Raw genomic sequence first — 17212 nt, 5'->3', positions numbered from 1 at the left:
TACACTTTTGCAAAGCATACTAAATAAGAGAAAAGTTACTAAAAGTTCACTTGCCATCATACTCCCTGTACGTGTTGCATTTTTTTAATTGCCAATTGCGTCATTCTGCACGCAACGTGCAGAGGGGGGAAATTCCAATGGTGCAAAATGCTTTTAGTCATCACCATCATGACTTCTCATTTCGTGTTATACTTAGTATTGGTACTTTTTGCATGCATCATCATTAAATCAGTTGAATAAATCCACGTATTAAACCAATATCTTACTTATGTTAGTTGTATGTTCCACAATGTACTATAATAGGCACGCTTTAACGGCATTATGTATTTTTTTTTGTCATGCAAAATTAAAACATGAAGTGAATGCAGTGATTTTTTTTTTATGAGTGCCTCTAGTTGTACGCCGACTCTCTTAGAGTGTCTGCTTTCAACTGTAGTCCTGCATCAGTCCTGTAAGGGTCAGTTAGTCAGTCGGGGGAGTCGAGCCACCGCCGAAAAAGGCGTAGAAGAAGAAGCTCCGCTTGAGTGGAGGGAAATTTTGACAGCTCGTCGAGTGTAAACGTCGACATTTCTACGGTAATTTTCAGACTTTATGCCACCCCGAGACTATTTTACTTGTCGAAGATATGTGTTTACAGTTGGTAAAAAAAAAAATCAACAGTGTTTAATGTATTTCGTTTTCTATACAGAACTGATGTAGTTACCTTAAAAACTCTGACGTTCGAAATGCTACAGGTGTTGTACTTAAATACTAGTACTGTACTATTGTACTAATATGAGGTACTTCTTGAGTCGAGTGGAGTTTACGTCTGAGCAATGACATTTTACATTCATTTGTCATTAACAAATTATGCCTTGTTTCTCCTGATACCCAGCTTTAAAACATTTTCCCCAGTATTAACTGAAACCAACTTCCACATAAATGATAGAAGTAAATGTTGTTTTTCCAGATCATGTGAAAATAAGGTAGCGCGTGCTTTTGAAAAAAAAATTAGGTTACCGTTTTGTCAAAACGTGTTTATCAACACTAGTCTTGATACAATAACATTTAAGTTATCATAAAAAATTGTTTGGTCAGAACGTGTGTTGTCGAAGAGTAGCACATCTTTTCTCGTAGAGTTGAACAGGTGAGGCAAGGTGACCTTAGCAAATATCTGGGTACTTATTTTTTCATGGTGTTTAACCACTTTTTAAAAATAATAAAAGCACATTTAAACACATTGTATATTAAGAGAGAGCAAGATCAAATCTGTGAACTAGCATTGTCCCTATCCCAGAACCCATGATGGTGCAGGGTATACTGTAAAGCAAATGAAAATAACTGCTAGTAACTGCTTCAGTGTATTCAAAGAATGTGATGTGTTCCTGAGCTTAAATGTCACCTCTTTGTCCCAGGAATGAGTGGACGGGCCCCTGTAAGAGGTCCATGGAGGGGTGGAAATGCTGGTTGGAGAGGAAATGGTGGAGGATGGAGAGGAGGAGGAGCAGGAAATGAGAGATGGAGAGGAAGAGGAGGAGGAGGAGATAATGGGGGATGGAGAGGAGGAGGAGGATGGAGGAGTAGACCATGGAGAGGGGGTTCAGGTAGTGGACGAGGAGGAGGAGGACCGGTGGGAGGGAGTGTTGGAGGTGATAATAAAGCGCCGGCAAGTCACAGCTTTGGCACAAATAGAGGTGAGTGCATTAAAATTGGTTTGGAAAAAAACAAGAACTCTTGTTGTTGAGAAATGAATTCACTAATGGATGCTAGGTGCTATCATTTTTTTGCACACATTTCCTGTCCTGGACCCACTCCGACACCAGTAAAAAAAAACAAAAAACTAATAAAAGTCTGATTGTAATGTAAAGTGCCTTGTCAGTCCTCCATCAGGCCACTCTGGATGTGCTGTGCCCTTACAAAGGATGGTCGCTGTACTTTATTGACGGTATTTAATGACAATTACACGTAGCGCTGACGGAATTAGCTCGTGATAATCGGACTCGTCGTTTGGCAGGTTTCATTGAGAGCTCACCAAGCGTGGAGAAGATCAAAGTGTTTGAGAAGTACTTTGCCTCCAAGATTGACCTCTATGACAAGGTGGGGTTGTGCCTCGGACGCTATGAGGTGGACTGGAGTGGCGGTGGGTGACTTGCCGTGCGTTACAGGACGAGATCGAGCGCCAGGGCAGCGTGCTGGTGGATTACGCAGACCTGATCGCAAACGAGACCGTGCTTGCGGCACTTCCTGCCCTGACCGCGGAGCTGAAGGAACAACCAGAAGTGATCCTCAACTGTTTGGGATTGGCCATTCACCAGGTACACACACACTGTTGAATGAGAAAGAATTCTGGCCAAATATGACTGTGAAATGAGGGTCATTTACTTGCACCTAGTTGAATGTGAATGATCAAACACGTCTGCAACGGTGGAATATTTATGGCAATAAATATAACAAAAAAAAACATGTTTTTTTGTGAACAAACAGGTGTTAACTGTCGACTTGGAGAAGCAGGCCGCCGAACTGCCTGGGGACGAGCTTCCTGTGGCCGCGCCAATTATCCACATCCCTCATGTCAGTGCAAGGTATGAAGGTCACATTTCTTTGCAGTTGACGTCAAAGTATAAAAAGTCTACACACCCTTTTCAAATCCTCACCTTTAAAAAAAAAATAAAAATAAAGATACCACCATTGTGACCTATAACCTATTGAAAAAAAGAACCTGTTTGAATGTGTTTGTTTACTTTTACTTCCCCTCTAGAAAAGATTAGCGTTTTTGAGGGGATTTAAAAAAAAAATTTTAAATTTACAATTGAGTCGTACAGACAAATAATTTCTCTTGTTTTTATTTTACATAGCCGAAACCTGCCATTTGAAGGGTGTATAGACTTTAAAGGGGAATTTACCTTTAACATTTCTTGACATTAATTAATTCATAAATAATTAATATATGTGACAACACTAGTTTAAACATGACATTCTGATTAATATTACATTTGTGGAATGTCAGTTATGAAGCAAAATCCAGCCGTGTTTTTTTTTTTTTTTTCATCTCAGAAGGCAGCCATTTTGCCACTTGCTGTCGACTGAAGATGAGATCACAGTTGCTCAGGTCTCAGGTAACGACCAATCACAGCTCACCTGTTTTCTGAAGCTGAGTTGTGATTGGTTGTTACCTGGGAAACCCTGATGTCATTTTCACTCGACAGCAAGTGGCAAAATGACCGCCTTCTGATCGATGATGATTAAAAAAAAAAAAAAACTGGATTTTGCTGTTTAACTCATATTCCACTAATGTGATATTAACAAAAATACCAATTAGACTAGTGGGGCTTCATAGAACATATTGCTGTCAATAATGTTTTGGGGGCTTGACTTCTCCTTTAAATATGCACCGTAAGTGTGTACTTGTATTCTAGGCTGTACAACTACGAGCCGCTGACTCCGCTTCGCACGTTGCGCGCCAGCGTGTTCGGCTGCCTGGTGTGCGTGAGGGGAACGGTGGTGCGGGTGAGCAATATCAGGCCTCAATGCACCCGGCTGGCCTTCCAGTGCCTGACGTGCTCCAGCACACAATCGCTGCCTCTGCACCACGGGAAGTACGCCACACCCACCAAGGTATGGACGGAGGACACGTCCGCTTAGCTGAGTTATACGTAGTGTTCGTGGTGGAAGAAGTGTCGTTTGCGTGTGTTGTCTCGCAGTGTATCCAGCCAGACTGCCGCGGCCGTGCGTTCTCTGCCAGACGGAGTTCCCCTCTCACACACACTGTAGACTGGCAAATCATCAAGTAAGCATTACACGCCATACTCCTCAACCGTATGTGTGTGGAGTGGACTATCACTTTGCTCTTGATGTTTTACTGTTTTAAACAGGACTGAATCACCATGTTGAACAATATGTTTACAGCAGAAATGAACACAAACAATATTTAGCCACTAAAAAAAAAAATTCTCTTCGGTTATGCAGTAAATCACTATTTGACATTTTCATTAAGAAATCATAATGTTCTTTATTTTTCCTTTTTCTTTCTTCCATAAAACAAAATTTTAAATTCCGTAAATGGCATTGGGACTGCACAGTGAGCAAGCGGCTAGCATGGCTGCCTCAGTTCTCAGAATTAACGTTCAAATCCCAGCTCGGGCTTACCTATGTGTAATTTGCTTGTGTTTGTGTGGCTACCTCCCATTTTCAAAAAACATGCATGGTAGCTTTGCCATACGCTATAGAAAATAGATGGCTGGATATAGGGCTGTTTTTTTGTAATAATTATAGTGTTTCAAATAATTTTATTTGTCTTCATAATTTTTAAGTTAAAACATTTTCTTGTTTTGTACCAACAAATAAATGATCGTCCTAATTGTGATTTCTATTATTACCAAAATAATCGTGATTAATATTTTCTTCATAATCGAGCAGCCCTAGCTGGATGAATGTATTATTTAAAATGTCTTCATGCATTAATTCCCAACCTTTTATTGAAAAAATAAAATTAAAAATCCTTCTGCACACCACAAAACTAAATTGCCACAAATGTCCATTGAAAGTATGTTGATCTTGTCTCAAGTTAGTCCGTGAAAAACCGTAGTGTGATTTGTTGAACGCAAAGCTACTATTCTATTGTATGATGGCAACAGGTAGATTCAAAGAATAATTGTACATCGGCCTTCCAGTGAAAAACTCAAATGTTTCTGCTTTATTCTTAATGTAGAAATTGGATCATTTCCCATGGCACACCTCATTGATCTCTTGACTTTAATTGAAAATCACAATATCGCCACTAGGTGTCACACTTACCTCACTGCTACCTCCGCAGTGACTCACCTGCAGCAGACTGGCTGCTCGCATGACTCACTGCAGTTCTGGTCTCTTCAAATAAACAACAGAATGTTGGCAGAATGCTATAGATGGCCCTGTTAAAAATATCTGTGTGTGCGTGTGTGTGTGTGTGTGTGTGTGTTGGCAGGGTTCAGGAGTTGGTGTGCGGCGAGCAGAGGGAGGCCGGACGGATCCCACGCACCGTAGAGTGCCACCTGACCTCTGACCTCTGTGACAGCTGCGTCCCCGGCGACACCGTAACAGTGACGGGGATCGTTAGAGTCACCAATGATGGTGCGCACGCACGCACTCACACACACATACACAAACGTCTGTGTGTACAGTGGTATCAACTGTATACTGCTCACTGCACTATTTTTATTTTTAAAAATTTCAATTCCTACCTAATTTTTGTATTAAAATGTATTCGATTGCTTCTTTATGTCATTGGTTGTCAAATGTGGTCAAACGGGGAGTCACATTTTCCTAAGTCCGGACCATCTTTAATAGACGTCAGAGCAATTAAGAAATCGTACTGTTTCAGAATATCCTTTAAAAGCATATGTGTGTGTATAATATTTTTACAACACAAGCTAAGAAAAACTGGTCAACGTGACTTTCAGAGCACCTTAAAGTTCTCCCAGCGCAACAGTGAATAACACTTAGCAATATGGTTGAAGCACAGTAATATTATACAGAACTGAAATTACAATAAAAATATTGATTCAAACAAAATTTAATTAGTTGTTCGTAAAAGTAAAAAAAGAACGAAAGGCTTACTGTACATGTCCTCCAAATGTGTCAAAAAGTGCCTTGTATAATATTGTATCACGTAGTAAATAATTAATTAATTAATTAATGATTTACAGGAAATGCATTTTCACGGTTTGAATTATTTTTTAACTATGGATAAAAGCCTAGAAACAGTAGGTAGTTATGGACAAAATAGAAAAGGTGTTCAATGAGAAATAAAACAAAGAAGTAAAATAGTTGCTCCTAATGCTTCACCATCAGTAGGTGAACAAGTAAACACTGTGGAAGTGCTTTGACTACCTTGAAGGTTGAAAAGTGCTACGCAAGTGAAAGCCCATTTACTAAAAAGGCTTAAAATGAAAATGGTGTAAAATGCATTCATCTTGTATTTGTGATCCAGGCACCTCCAAGTGGAATAAGGACCAGTGCATGTTCCTCCTCTACATTGAGGCCACGTCGGTCAGCAAGACAAAAGGTGCCGTTAAAGTTTCACCTTCGAGTACGGCGCCATCATCAACCGGAGCTCATGAACATTGAATGCAGGTCAGCAATCCAAGTCCGGCGGCTCGCCCGAGGATCGCTGCGGCGGCGAGGAGTTTAGCCTCAAGGAGCTCTATGCCATCCAGGAGATCCAGTCGCAGCCTGACTTGCTCAGACTCATAGTGAAGTAAGTGTGGCTGCCTTAAAATCTTTAATAAAACAAAACAAAATTAGAACAATCATTCACATCGAAAACAGATGCTCAGTGATCTAAAACTAATTTGCTTGATCTAAATGACTATTTCATCTAATTACTGTTTCATCTCTTGTACCAAAACTCGCAAAGAGCCTGTTATTCACATACACACTGCACAGTTCTCTCTCTCTCTCTCTCTCTCTCTCTCTCTCTCTCTCTCTCTCTCTCTCTCTCTCTCTCTCTCTCTCTCTCTCTCTCTCTCTCTCATTCGTTCCTTGCTTCTTTTCTTGGCCAAAACCTTCACCTTGTCAATTGGACACAATTATACACAATCCATGGAAAACATGCACCTTAACTTGACATCCCTCATCTACGCAACGTCTTCTTGTGGCTTTCAGATGTTTGTTCTAAACATATTCACTCCTTTCGCCCCCTTCCAGCTCTCTGTGTCCCGGCATCTACGGCCAGCTGGTGAGCACCACCGTCCATGCTTCATCTTTTTCTGGCTGGCCGATGCATTCTCACGCTGCGTGTTTGTAGCTGGTGAAAGCGGCGCTTGTGTTGGTGTTGTTCGGAGGCCGGCAGAAGCACACGAGCAAGAACAGCGTCCCGGTCAGAGGAGACCCCCACGTCTTGATGGTGGGAGACCCCGGGCTGGGCAAGAGCCAGATGTTGCAGGTCGATTCAATGCCTGACAGCCTGTGACTCATTCCTGCTTTTTTTGTTAAAAGTCTAACTAGATAATTGTATTTTCATTTGTAGGCAGTGTGCAATGTGGCTCCGAGGGGGGTCTATGTTTGTGGCAACAGCACCAGCACTGCAGGTGAACCGTCACAACAATTTTACATGCAGGACTCACATTAAGTCTGTAAACTTTAATTGATTCGGGCCACTTCGCCTCACCAACACTGCATATATAAAAGCCAACATTTTCCACCTCATTGCACACGTTGCTACGTTGTATAAACAACCCTGACACTGAATGCGTGAGGAAAAAGCCATTTTCCACATTCTGAGGTTGATATTAGAGGCTTGTGTGTGTGTGCGGGAATTCAGCAATATTGTGACAGCGGTGTGAATTGCTGCTGTCCACATTTTATACCTTAACTTCTTGTTTTTGTTTGAGAATATTTCACCTATAAAAGTACTTGAATTGCACTTCTACTTTTTGTGTTTATTTCTTCAGGACTAACAGTGAGTTTGCACAGAGATCAAGGAAGTGGAGATTACGCCCTGGAGGCTGGGGCCTTGGTGCTGGCCGACCAAGGTGGGAAAGCAAGTGCAAACATAACTCATCAGCCACTTCATTAGGTATCGATAGGTACAATTTAATGAGATCCAGACCAAGAGCTGATAGCTCATCTTGTGTATGATGTAGTAGTGGTAAGATGCGGTCTTCTTCTAAGTTGCAAACGTTTAAAGGAGACATTTCTTTCACCATTTCAAACAGTTCCCCGGTGTCTCATGCTGTTCTAGGGGACTAATGGGCTTTCGTTACCATGACAACCAACGGTGGAGCTAGCTAGGCCTTTGCGACCAGGCGAGCGGATGCATGTTTCTCAAACTGGCCGCATTTTGAAGAGAAAGGCAAGCGGAGAAAGAGAGACACCACTCGTGGAGCAAACGAGCTTTTTGTGAAAAGAAACACGTCAAACCCAGCGGGGGACTTTGATGCAAATATTTTTGTTGTGACACCTCATGCTATAAAACCACAAAAACAAAACAAGAAAGGGCTTTTGATTGCAAAATATCATATTTTAAGAGATACACAACAAAAAAAATGCGCTGTGAGCAACGCTGACTCAACATGGCTCACGTTGAACTGGCTTTTTTTTTTGTGACTTTTTTACATGCCGTTCGCTATTCACTCAATGAAATGCGTCATCTTTTTTCACAATCGCGAAACACTTTCTACTGCCTACTATGACATGTTCTGTTTATGCTACACATATCTTTTTGTATTCTGTTCCTTTTGTCTCCCACTCAAAAGCTATTCTGATCTCAAATCAAAAGGCCAGCAACAGCACCACCTACTGGGATCTGATAGTCATTGCAGTGCTTTACAACCCTGAGTTTCCCCTCTCTTTTATTCGCCTACCTGTTGACGAATGTTTATGCCGGTGGCGGTAAAGAGTTGAATTCCAGTTGACAAATATAAACATCTGTTACAGTGAGTGGATTAAAAAGTCACTTTTTTCAATATCCTCTGTTCAGGTTTGTGCTGCATTGATGAGTTTGACAAGCTGGGCAGCCAGCAGCAGGCCCTGTTGGAAGCCATGGAGCAGCAAACCGTGAGTCTGGCAAAGGCGGGAATCGTTTCCTCTCTGCCCGCCAGAACGTCCATCGTCGCCGCCGCCAACCCAATCGGAGGCCATTACAATCGAGGCAAGACCGTCTCGGAGAATTTGAAGTGAGGCATCGGTCAGTCGCTAATCACATTTTTATCCATAATCACCTGCTTACATTGTGTGGTGCTCCGTTTTCAGGATGGGCTCACCGCTGCTCTCCCGCTTCGACGTGGTCTTCCTTCTCCTGGACATCCCCGACGAGTCTCACGACCGCCGTCTGTCGGAGCACATCATGGCCAACCGGGCCAGCGGAGGCAAAACCAGCAGCGCCGTGGTCACCAGGAGCAGCAAGAGTGACTTGGAAACATCCATTTTGCTGGAGCACGCAGACATGCCGCTGTCTGAGCGTTTGCAGGTGAAGGTTCAGTTCAATTTCATTTCTGGACCGCCGGTTCACAATACAAGTTATCTCAAGCCACTCATCTCTTGGATTCCGATTGGCTGCTGGACCAGGCATTTCCGGATAGAACACTTAAGCACTATGATACTTTTTTTTGTTGATAAAGATCCCAGCAGGCGAAGCCGTCGACCCCATCCCGGCGTGCCTATTGAGGAAGTACATCAGCTACGCACGGCACTACGTTCAGCCCACGTTGTCGTCGGACGCGGCGCAGACGCTTCAGGATTTCTACCTGTCGTTGAGGTCCCAGTCGCGCGCCGCCGACACCACGCCCATCACCACCCGCCAACTGGAGTCCCTCATCAGACTCACCGAGGTAGCCGTCACCGCGTCGCCCTGGATGTCGGATTGTGTTGAATATAATAAATGGATGAATATTGTATGGTTGCAGGCGAGAGCCAGATTGGAGCTCAGTGAGACGGCCACCAAGAGCCATGCGGAGGATGTGGTGGAAATTATGAAACACAGGTAGAGCAGGATTTCGCAACTTTTTATGAGCATGAAAATATAATATAAAAAGGAATTGTATTGTATTATTGAATTGGTCTAAAAATAGCCTCGTCCACATTTTTCTTTTGCATACTGTTTGTCTGTCTACTGTATCTTGTCCAGTATCCCACACCTAAGATTTAAAATTGAAGAGATCAAATATCTTTAACAATCAAAGATTTTCTAGTTGCCTCCATTCAACTTTTGTGGATGTCCCATTTAAAAAATCAAACAAAAGTTTGCAACCCCCTGGTATTGCGTGTGCTATTTTGCGGTGCTTTGAGACCAGCAAAACGGCAAGCGTCAAGACATTTCCCTCCTTGATGCCTTCACACACCTCACGCTCCGCGCCGTTGTGCGTTTTGTTTTGTTGGTGCAGCCTGGTTGACACGTACTCCGACGGCTTGGGCAATCTGGACTTTGAGCGCTCGCAGCTGGGCACGGGCATGAGTCAGCGCGGCGCCGCCAAGAAACTCATCGGCGCCCTGCACGCGCACGCCCAGCGGACCAATCAGAAGCAGTTTGACCTGCAGACCATTCGATCTGTGGCGGAGAGGCTGAACATCAAGGTGCACTGTACAGTATGTGTGTGGGGATTTATTTTACAGTCAAATGCAACTCTCACCTAACATGAAATCAATTATGATATATAAATAAAGTAAATATACTGTCATTTTCAGAGTAAATATTAAGAATATCTAAAAATGTATTTTTACATGATGTTATTTTTGCCTCAATATCCTTCTTCTTCTTCTTCTTCATTATTTGCTGTCATCGATATACACAATATATTTTTGGGCAGGTGATGGATTTTGAGGTTCTGGTGAGTTCCCTGAATGAACAAGGTTTCCTGTTGAAGAAAGGAGCCAAGCTCTACCAACTTCAGACTGTCTGACAAGCCAAACAGACTTTATCATCACTCAGTCAAAGACTGTAAAACTGCAGTTCAACATCAACAGACAGACAGACAAGACCAGGGGTGGAAAAAGTGTTTCTGTTTTTTAATCTGGCACACCCTGCATTTATCATCAGGAATCCTGTAACATTTCTTGCATTAATGCTACTTTTTTCATGGAATTGGTTAGTTACAAAGTATTTATTAAAAATGTTAGTACATAATTGGTTAATTATTTATTAAAGTTATAATACAAGAAAATATAAATATTGTCTGTATTAATGTTATACTTAAATAATTTATTAATTGTAAATAATACCATTTGAAATACGTGACTTCAAATTTATATTATAATTTCTTGTACAAATTCATTTATTATTGTTGTTAATTTTATCATCTGCAAATCCCGCTGTTTTAAAAATCAATTGTGGCCCTGAGCACAAAAATTTTCGACCCCTGGAATAGTACAGTACCTGTCATTTCGTTTCAATTGGCCTTTTCTCTGAAGATTTACTTTTGTAATTGTTTTCCAATTATTTGTACTTGACTTGTGCTTCATTTATTATTCAGTACTGTAAATAATTTGCTAATAAAACGTTCCTTCCTCGTAACTAAGAAATTCGTTGTTGTTTTAAAATACATTTTTCATTTGCGTTAACACAGTAATATTTTGTTTAACCATATCAAACATTTTTACATCCAAATAATAATGGAGGTTTCCACTGTGTATTTTTCCGTTTTGCATGCGCAAACCTGTTTTGCGGGTATTTCCCAATAATTGTACGACATTGCCTGCCCGCCGACGCATCGCTTTACGGCAACATGGATGCCCCCGTGCTGCAGTTGCACCTCGGTCGGCACTAAAAAGCTGTAAAAAAACGTCATCATGGCTCGGCGAACGCAACGCTCGCCAACAGAGTGCAAGTGAAAAATGATGATTTTGTGTTTTCGGGCTAATCCGGCAACGCTGTGCCACAAGGCCGCCGAGTGTTTGCTGTCGGCGCGGCGCGGGGCGGCAACGACGACGACGACAACATGGCGGCTCTCGCGCGCAGCACCTGTCACCGGCCTCAGAGGGGCGAGCGGCCGCGCTCCCCTTCGCCTCGGTACGGTTCCGTCGACGTGGTGGAGGCCGTGCCGAACTCTGCTCGTGCTACGCGGAAGTCACGGCCGGTCGGTTGTCAACTCCCGGGCTCTCCTGTCCACCGGAGGCCGAGGGCTTAGTGGGAAGAGTAACCAGGAAGCGGATACCCAAGGGGGGGAGGCCGCCCCTGTAGCCGGACAGGGGCTGTTTAAGTTTAAAGAGCTGGTAAGCGAAAAAGTGTCAAGACACACCCTTGTTGAATTGTTTAAAACAGGCTTCTCTAACTTTTTTGGGGTTTAAGGGGGACATTTTTCTCAGGATCCCTCGTAATGTCAACACTAATAATACATAAGTTGCATGTGTTGCACTAAACTGCACTGCATTACTTGAATTATTGCATTTTTTTGTCCGTTTGAGAACCCACCCATCCATCCATTTTCTGTACCGCTTGTCCTCACAAGGGTCGCGGGGGTTGCTGGAGCCTATCCCAGCTGGCTTCGGGCAGTAGGCGGGGTACACCCTGAACTGGTTGCCAGCCAATCGCAGGGCACACAGAGACGAACAACCATACTCACAATCGCACCTGTGGACAATTTGGAGTGTCCAATTCACCTGCCATGCATGTTTTTGGAATGTGGGAGGAAACCGGAGTACCCGGAGAAAACCCACGCAAAGCACGGGGAGAACATGCAAACTCCACCCAGGAAGGCCGAAGCCCGGACTTGATCTCACAACCTTTGCACTGGGAGGCGGTCGTGCTAACCAGTCAGCCACCGTGCCGCCCGTTTGAGAACCACTTGGCTATTAAATACAGTACGTTTGTCAATTATTTCCATGCTTTAATGTCATTGTGCAGTACGAGAACCCGTGGACCATCCCCAACCTGCTGTGCGTGTGTCGGATCGTCCTGGCTCCTTTCCTGGGTCACCTGATCATCCAGCAACACTTCCACCTCAGCCTGGCGCTTTTCACCTTGGCTGGAGCCACTGACTTGGTAATGTGCACGTTGCGCAAAAACACATCCGTGTCATGACGTAACATGAGCCGAACCCTATTCAGGAAGAATAAAACACTGTAATAAATAGTGGCTTTTCAGTTAGCGGATTCACAATACAAAATTTCATAAACGGCACAAACTGGCAGTGCCACGTGTTAATTTTCAGCGTTCGGCATGTGTTTTGACTTGTCCGTGCGTGTCCTTGTCAGCTGGACGGTTACATCGCCAGGACGTGGCCCACGCAGAAGTCGGCGTTGGGAAGCGCCCTGGACCCGCTGGCGGACAAAATCCTCATCAGCATTTTATACGTCAGCCTCACGTATGCAGACATCATACCAGGTATTATTTCATGGTCAGGTGTGCCGTGGCGGAATGATCCCGTTTCAGTTAAGCCCTCGTGTGTACCTAATCAAGTGTCTGTTGTGTCTCTTGCAGCGCCACTGACGGCTCTGGTGGTTTTCAGGGACGTCGGTTTGATCGCTGCCGTCTTCTGGGTCAGATACAAGACGGTGCCGCCACCGGTAAGACTTTATTTGGCTTTTTTTTGTCTTGTCATTGCCACATAAGATGTGACTTGTATTTTGTTTCTGTGTCGCATGCAGGTGACCCTCAGTAAGTTTTTTAACCCCTGCTACACCACAGCTCAGCTCAAGCCGACACTCTTTAGCAAGGTGAGACACTTGATGTGTGAATTGCCTGGGATTGTAATTATTTTTATTAGGGGTGTCAAAATGTGCGCGTTCATTTAAAGTTCCTTTAATGCCACCATTTTTTTCTTATGCGGGATGAATGGCCGTCCCTTACTTGAAAAAAGAAAAATGCACTGAGCTGTCACCAACCTCTTACAAATGCAATGATGCCATCTAGTGGCAGAAAAATGACCAACACAAATCAATATCACACTCGTTTTTTTACAGTACGGTACATCTTTTTAATTTTAACTCAATTTTATGAATTATTATAAAATTACTGCATCAGTAAATAAAAGATGCAGCCATATTTGTATTTTTAATGTGTTTTTTTTTTCACTTTTATGTTAACAAGAGTATGAAAAAAATATTTTATTGTACATTTTATTATACATTTAGAACAAATACAGATATTGTCCTGGTCATGTTTGTAAATGAGAATTAGTTCTCAAAATTTTTACCTGGTTAAATAAATAAAAAATTATAAATACAATTTGCGCTTAATTGCGAGTTAACTATTGAAGTCATGCGATTAATTCCGATTAAAAAATTTAATCGCCTGACACCCCTAATTTTTATACTTCATTTAATCACTTACTGAGAAAATTGTGCCATAATGGAGAATTAAGTTGGTTATAAAAATAATAAAATAATCAAAAATATATGTAAGTGGGAATAAATACTTTTGTATCATCATTTCCATTCTTTGTGCATTTTCAAGAATGGCTTGTCTTTTTTGTAGCCAGTCTCTATACACTGAACAATAAATAGTGGCAGAAAGTGATGAATTCGCTCGCATCATCTGACTTAATAAAATAGACATTGCACATTATTTTTCATATGTTGATGTGTTGTTTCCGGCACGCGACAGGTGAACACGGCCATCCAGCTGGTTCTGGTCGCGGCGTCCCTGGCGGCTCCAGTCTTCCAGTACACCGACAGCATCCTGCTGCAGGGCTTGTGGTAAGACGCCAACAGCGCCCCCCACTGGTCTCCACCACCCCGCCTCAACCTCTTTATTGTGTCGCTGGTATCTAATCCTCGTGTATTGACGCGCTTGAAAGCAATGTTGACCGTGCATCCTGCGTTCGGACCTAATTCATACGGTCCAAGTCACATGTGGAGCGTCGTCCTCGACCTCGTCGCTTGGAGCACATTTTCAAGCATATTTTCTTCCCCAAAAATTGCACGACAATTTCAACTGTAAGTTCTTTCACTTAACGTTTGATGCACAGAAAGTGATGAGCCGTGTTTTTATATTGAATCGAGGTCGATGTGTTCATCTGTGTTGGTTGACTTGCATGTAACTTCTGTTTGCACGCATTAGCAAGGCAACCTGTACATGTTCTGTGCAATTGGGTAAGAATCCAATGCAGCAACAAGTGAAAATAGTCCCAATTCCATAAAATAAGAAATCCCAACATTTTTAATGATATTTTGGGAAGAACCGGAACGGATTAAAATCATTTGCATTCATTTCAATGGGAAAAGTTGATTTGAGTATTAAAGTTACAAGATAGCGCTTCTCATTTGTATCCCACGCATTGCAGGTTCGTCACCGGCGTGACCACCGCGGCGTCGGGCTACAGCTACTGGCACTACGGCCGTAAAACGGTCCGGGTGCTAAACACCAAGTCGCCATGACGCCGCCGAAAATCACTCGCTCGCGAGTCACAGACAAGCAAGAGTTAGCGGAGGTCGGAAGAGGCACGAGCCGGACACGCGAGCGGCGGATGATGGCCAAGAATCGTGAGAACAAACAAGTGGCTGTTTAGGCGTCGCCATGGCGATGACTCGTCGCAGATGGCGGCGCCGCAGCTCATCCACTGGACCTACTGTTTTTAGAAAGAGCTTCTATTTTTACACAGTCACATTAATCGCAGTCACATCATGTATGAATGTTTGATTTGTCAATAAAATAGAAAACCTGTTTAGTGCAAATGTGTCGAGAGCCTTTTTTAATCTGATGGTAAATCTCAACGAAAAAAGAGCAACTTGCATAAAATACCTTCTACAATACAAAATGAAATATAATATAAATACTGGCTCTTTTAATCTCCTTTATTTTTAATTCAGCCCCATTCATCCTTGTGACTTTCAAAAATAGTAGCTGGATAAAAATTGAAAAATGGATGGTTCTTTTTAATAGGTAGAAAAAGCACCACACTGCAAGACAAATGTGTTGGGATGCACCTCAAATAGAGCTAAATAAATAAAATAGTTCAACAATATCGGTGGGGGCCAAGGACAGAACCCTGGGGGACTCCGCATAAGTCATTTTAAGGTCATGTGTGTATTATTTTGTTCATTTATTAGGAGTAACCGTTTGCGACATGTTGGAAGTGATCCTACATAATAGTTGTTTGAGCAATATTTCATTTTACAATGAGTTGGAATTTTTCCTCACACCTGGTCTTCTGTGTAAAAAAAATAATATCCATAGATTTAGTATTTTATGGAAGCCATGTGGAATGCATACCAACAAAAACATCTGTGGAAGATAGCAAACATGAGATTTACCTTTTATAAATTATGTATTTTTACGAGGGGGGTTCAAGCGATTACAATTTTTAATCGTAATGAATCGCATAACTTCAATAGTTAACTCACGATTAATCGCAAATGTTATAACTTTTTTAAATGTACAATAAAATATAATTTTTTTCTAAGTTTCATACTCTTGTTAACATAAAAGTGGGGGGAAATGTTAATGCTAATGGAAATATGGCTACATCTTTAAGTCACTGATACAGTAATTTCATAAAATTCATGAAATTCAGTTAAAATAAAAAGTACTGTACTGTAAAAAACGAGTGTGACATTGATTTGTGTTGATGTCATTTTTTTGCCGCTAGATGGCATAATTGCATTTGTAAGACGGTGACAGCTCAGTGCATTTTTCTGCATCTAATCTTTAACATGAAGTAAATTTAGCTTATTTTTAAAATGGTCAAATACATTTTAAGAGACCCTAATCTCCACAAATATATGCATTATTATGACATTTATTACTGCTAAATTTTGATGTGGACGCGTTTGCTGCGTTGCGACTGGAATTCCCCCAGTACAGGATTTCCAAGTACTGTTACGGTAATCACGCGTTAAAAAAAATTGTGGAATTAATTAAAGGAACTTTAAATTAACTCAAAATTAACACGCTCATTTTTACTTTTACAGCACATGTTCAACATTTAGTATTATATTTTTAAAAAGATACCCAATTAAGAAAGTGAAGGACTATAAGAAGGACTTAATTTGCAGTCAGTTGACCTCTTTGCCATTCCGCAAATCTCCTTCACGTCTGAGCCAGGACGTCACACGTGCCTTGCGACTATTTTTAAATGTATTTCAAATCGTATTTTCTGACTAACGTCTCTTTTGTTGGCCCTGCGGCCTTCTCAATATGTAGCCGACACCCCCGCAAAGCTCCAAAGTTGAATTTTTTTCTCCCCACGAAGGCGGCGCGTGATTAAAAGTACTTTTCCAGCAGTAGGAGCTCATCTCGGAGGACTCCTTTAAGAAGCGCTTAAGCCCGACCCACCTGGTCGGCTTCCAAAGGACATTAAGGAAGGCTCTTGTTGCTTCTGCCTGACATCTCCTTCATTTCAAGGGCTCCCTGAACGCATCACGGCCGAGTCCTCCAAACTCCACTTTAGGTTATGAAACCCAAAAAAGTGATTCTGATTATTTCCAGTTAACTGCAAGGGTCCTCCACACACACACACACACACACGCGCGCACACACACGCACACACATCCATAAGGGTGCACAAGCACATACACACTCTTTGGTCTTTTATGGGCCTGAAATAGCTCTCCGCCACCCACTCTGCCTTATATAAGATCCCAGCACAGAGATTTGCTGGTGCAGATGGGGCGTGTGTGTGTGCGTGTGTGTGTGTGTGCGCGCGCGCGTGTGTGTGCGCTTGTGCCAGTGTGTGGGCAGTGGGAGTGTCTTGAGTCCTGCGTGTGTATGCCTGTTTCTCCCTGTAACGCGGCAATTTTACAAAACAGGTCCAGTTCAAGTTTTTTTCGTTTTGACTTTTAATGATGATTACATGAACTGTCGACCTGCTTTTGAAGATTA

General features: G+C 42.4%; 2 protein-coding genes across 3 annotated transcripts; both read left to right on the top strand.

Moving 5' to 3' along the window:
• Positions 1 to 448: 448 nt before the first annotated feature.
• On the top strand, positions 449 to 10944 carry mcm8 (minichromosome maintenance 8 homologous recombination repair factor). 2 transcript variants are annotated; one of them, XM_086092986.1, is made up of 21 exons: positions 449 to 575; positions 1395 to 1673; positions 1859 to 1924; positions 1994 to 2076; positions 2145 to 2294; positions 2464 to 2561; positions 3396 to 3594; positions 3681 to 3766; positions 4943 to 5088; positions 5948 to 6022; positions 6091 to 6214; positions 6664 to 6694; positions 6764 to 6901; positions 6986 to 7046; positions 7410 to 7490; positions 8438 to 8633; positions 8710 to 8926; positions 9078 to 9287; positions 9363 to 9439; positions 9840 to 10029; positions 10263 to 10944. In XM_086092986.1, exons 2-21 carry the CDS (start codon positions 1397 to 1399, stop codon positions 10353 to 10355), a joined length of 2598 nt encoding a protein of 865 aa, XP_085949112.1. In that variant the 5' UTR covers positions 449 to 575; positions 1395 to 1396; the 3' UTR covers positions 10356 to 10944. The 2 variants fall into 2 exon arrangements, with proteins under 2 accessions (XP_085949112.1, XP_085949111.1); XM_086092985.1 differs by having other exon boundaries at positions 9840 to 10041.
• Positions 10945 to 11151: 207 nt separating this feature from the next.
• On the top strand, positions 11152 to 15066 carry crls1 (cardiolipin synthase 1). Its single transcript, XM_086092210.1, has 7 exons — positions 11152 to 11664; positions 12296 to 12433; positions 12646 to 12775; positions 12872 to 12957; positions 13039 to 13107; positions 13997 to 14088; positions 14676 to 15066. The coding sequence occupies exons 1-7, from the start codon at positions 11287 to 11289 to the stop codon at positions 14767 to 14769; spliced, it is 987 nt and encodes a 328-aa protein (XP_085948336.1). The 5' UTR covers positions 11152 to 11286; the 3' UTR covers positions 14770 to 15066.
• The last annotated feature ends 2146 nt before the right edge of the window (positions 15067 to 17212 follow it).

The sequence above is a fragment of the Leptonotus elevatus genome, chromosome 13 (assembly GCF_054856555.1).
Source record: "Leptonotus elevatus isolate MCC_2025b chromosome 13, RoL_Lele_1.0, whole genome shotgun sequence".
In the NCBI taxonomy this organism is placed as follows: domain Eukaryota; kingdom Metazoa; phylum Chordata; class Actinopteri; order Syngnathiformes; family Syngnathidae; genus Leptonotus; species Leptonotus elevatus.
The sequence above is the reverse complement of the archived record's forward strand: the minus strand, read 5'-3'. Positions and strand labels throughout refer to the sequence as shown.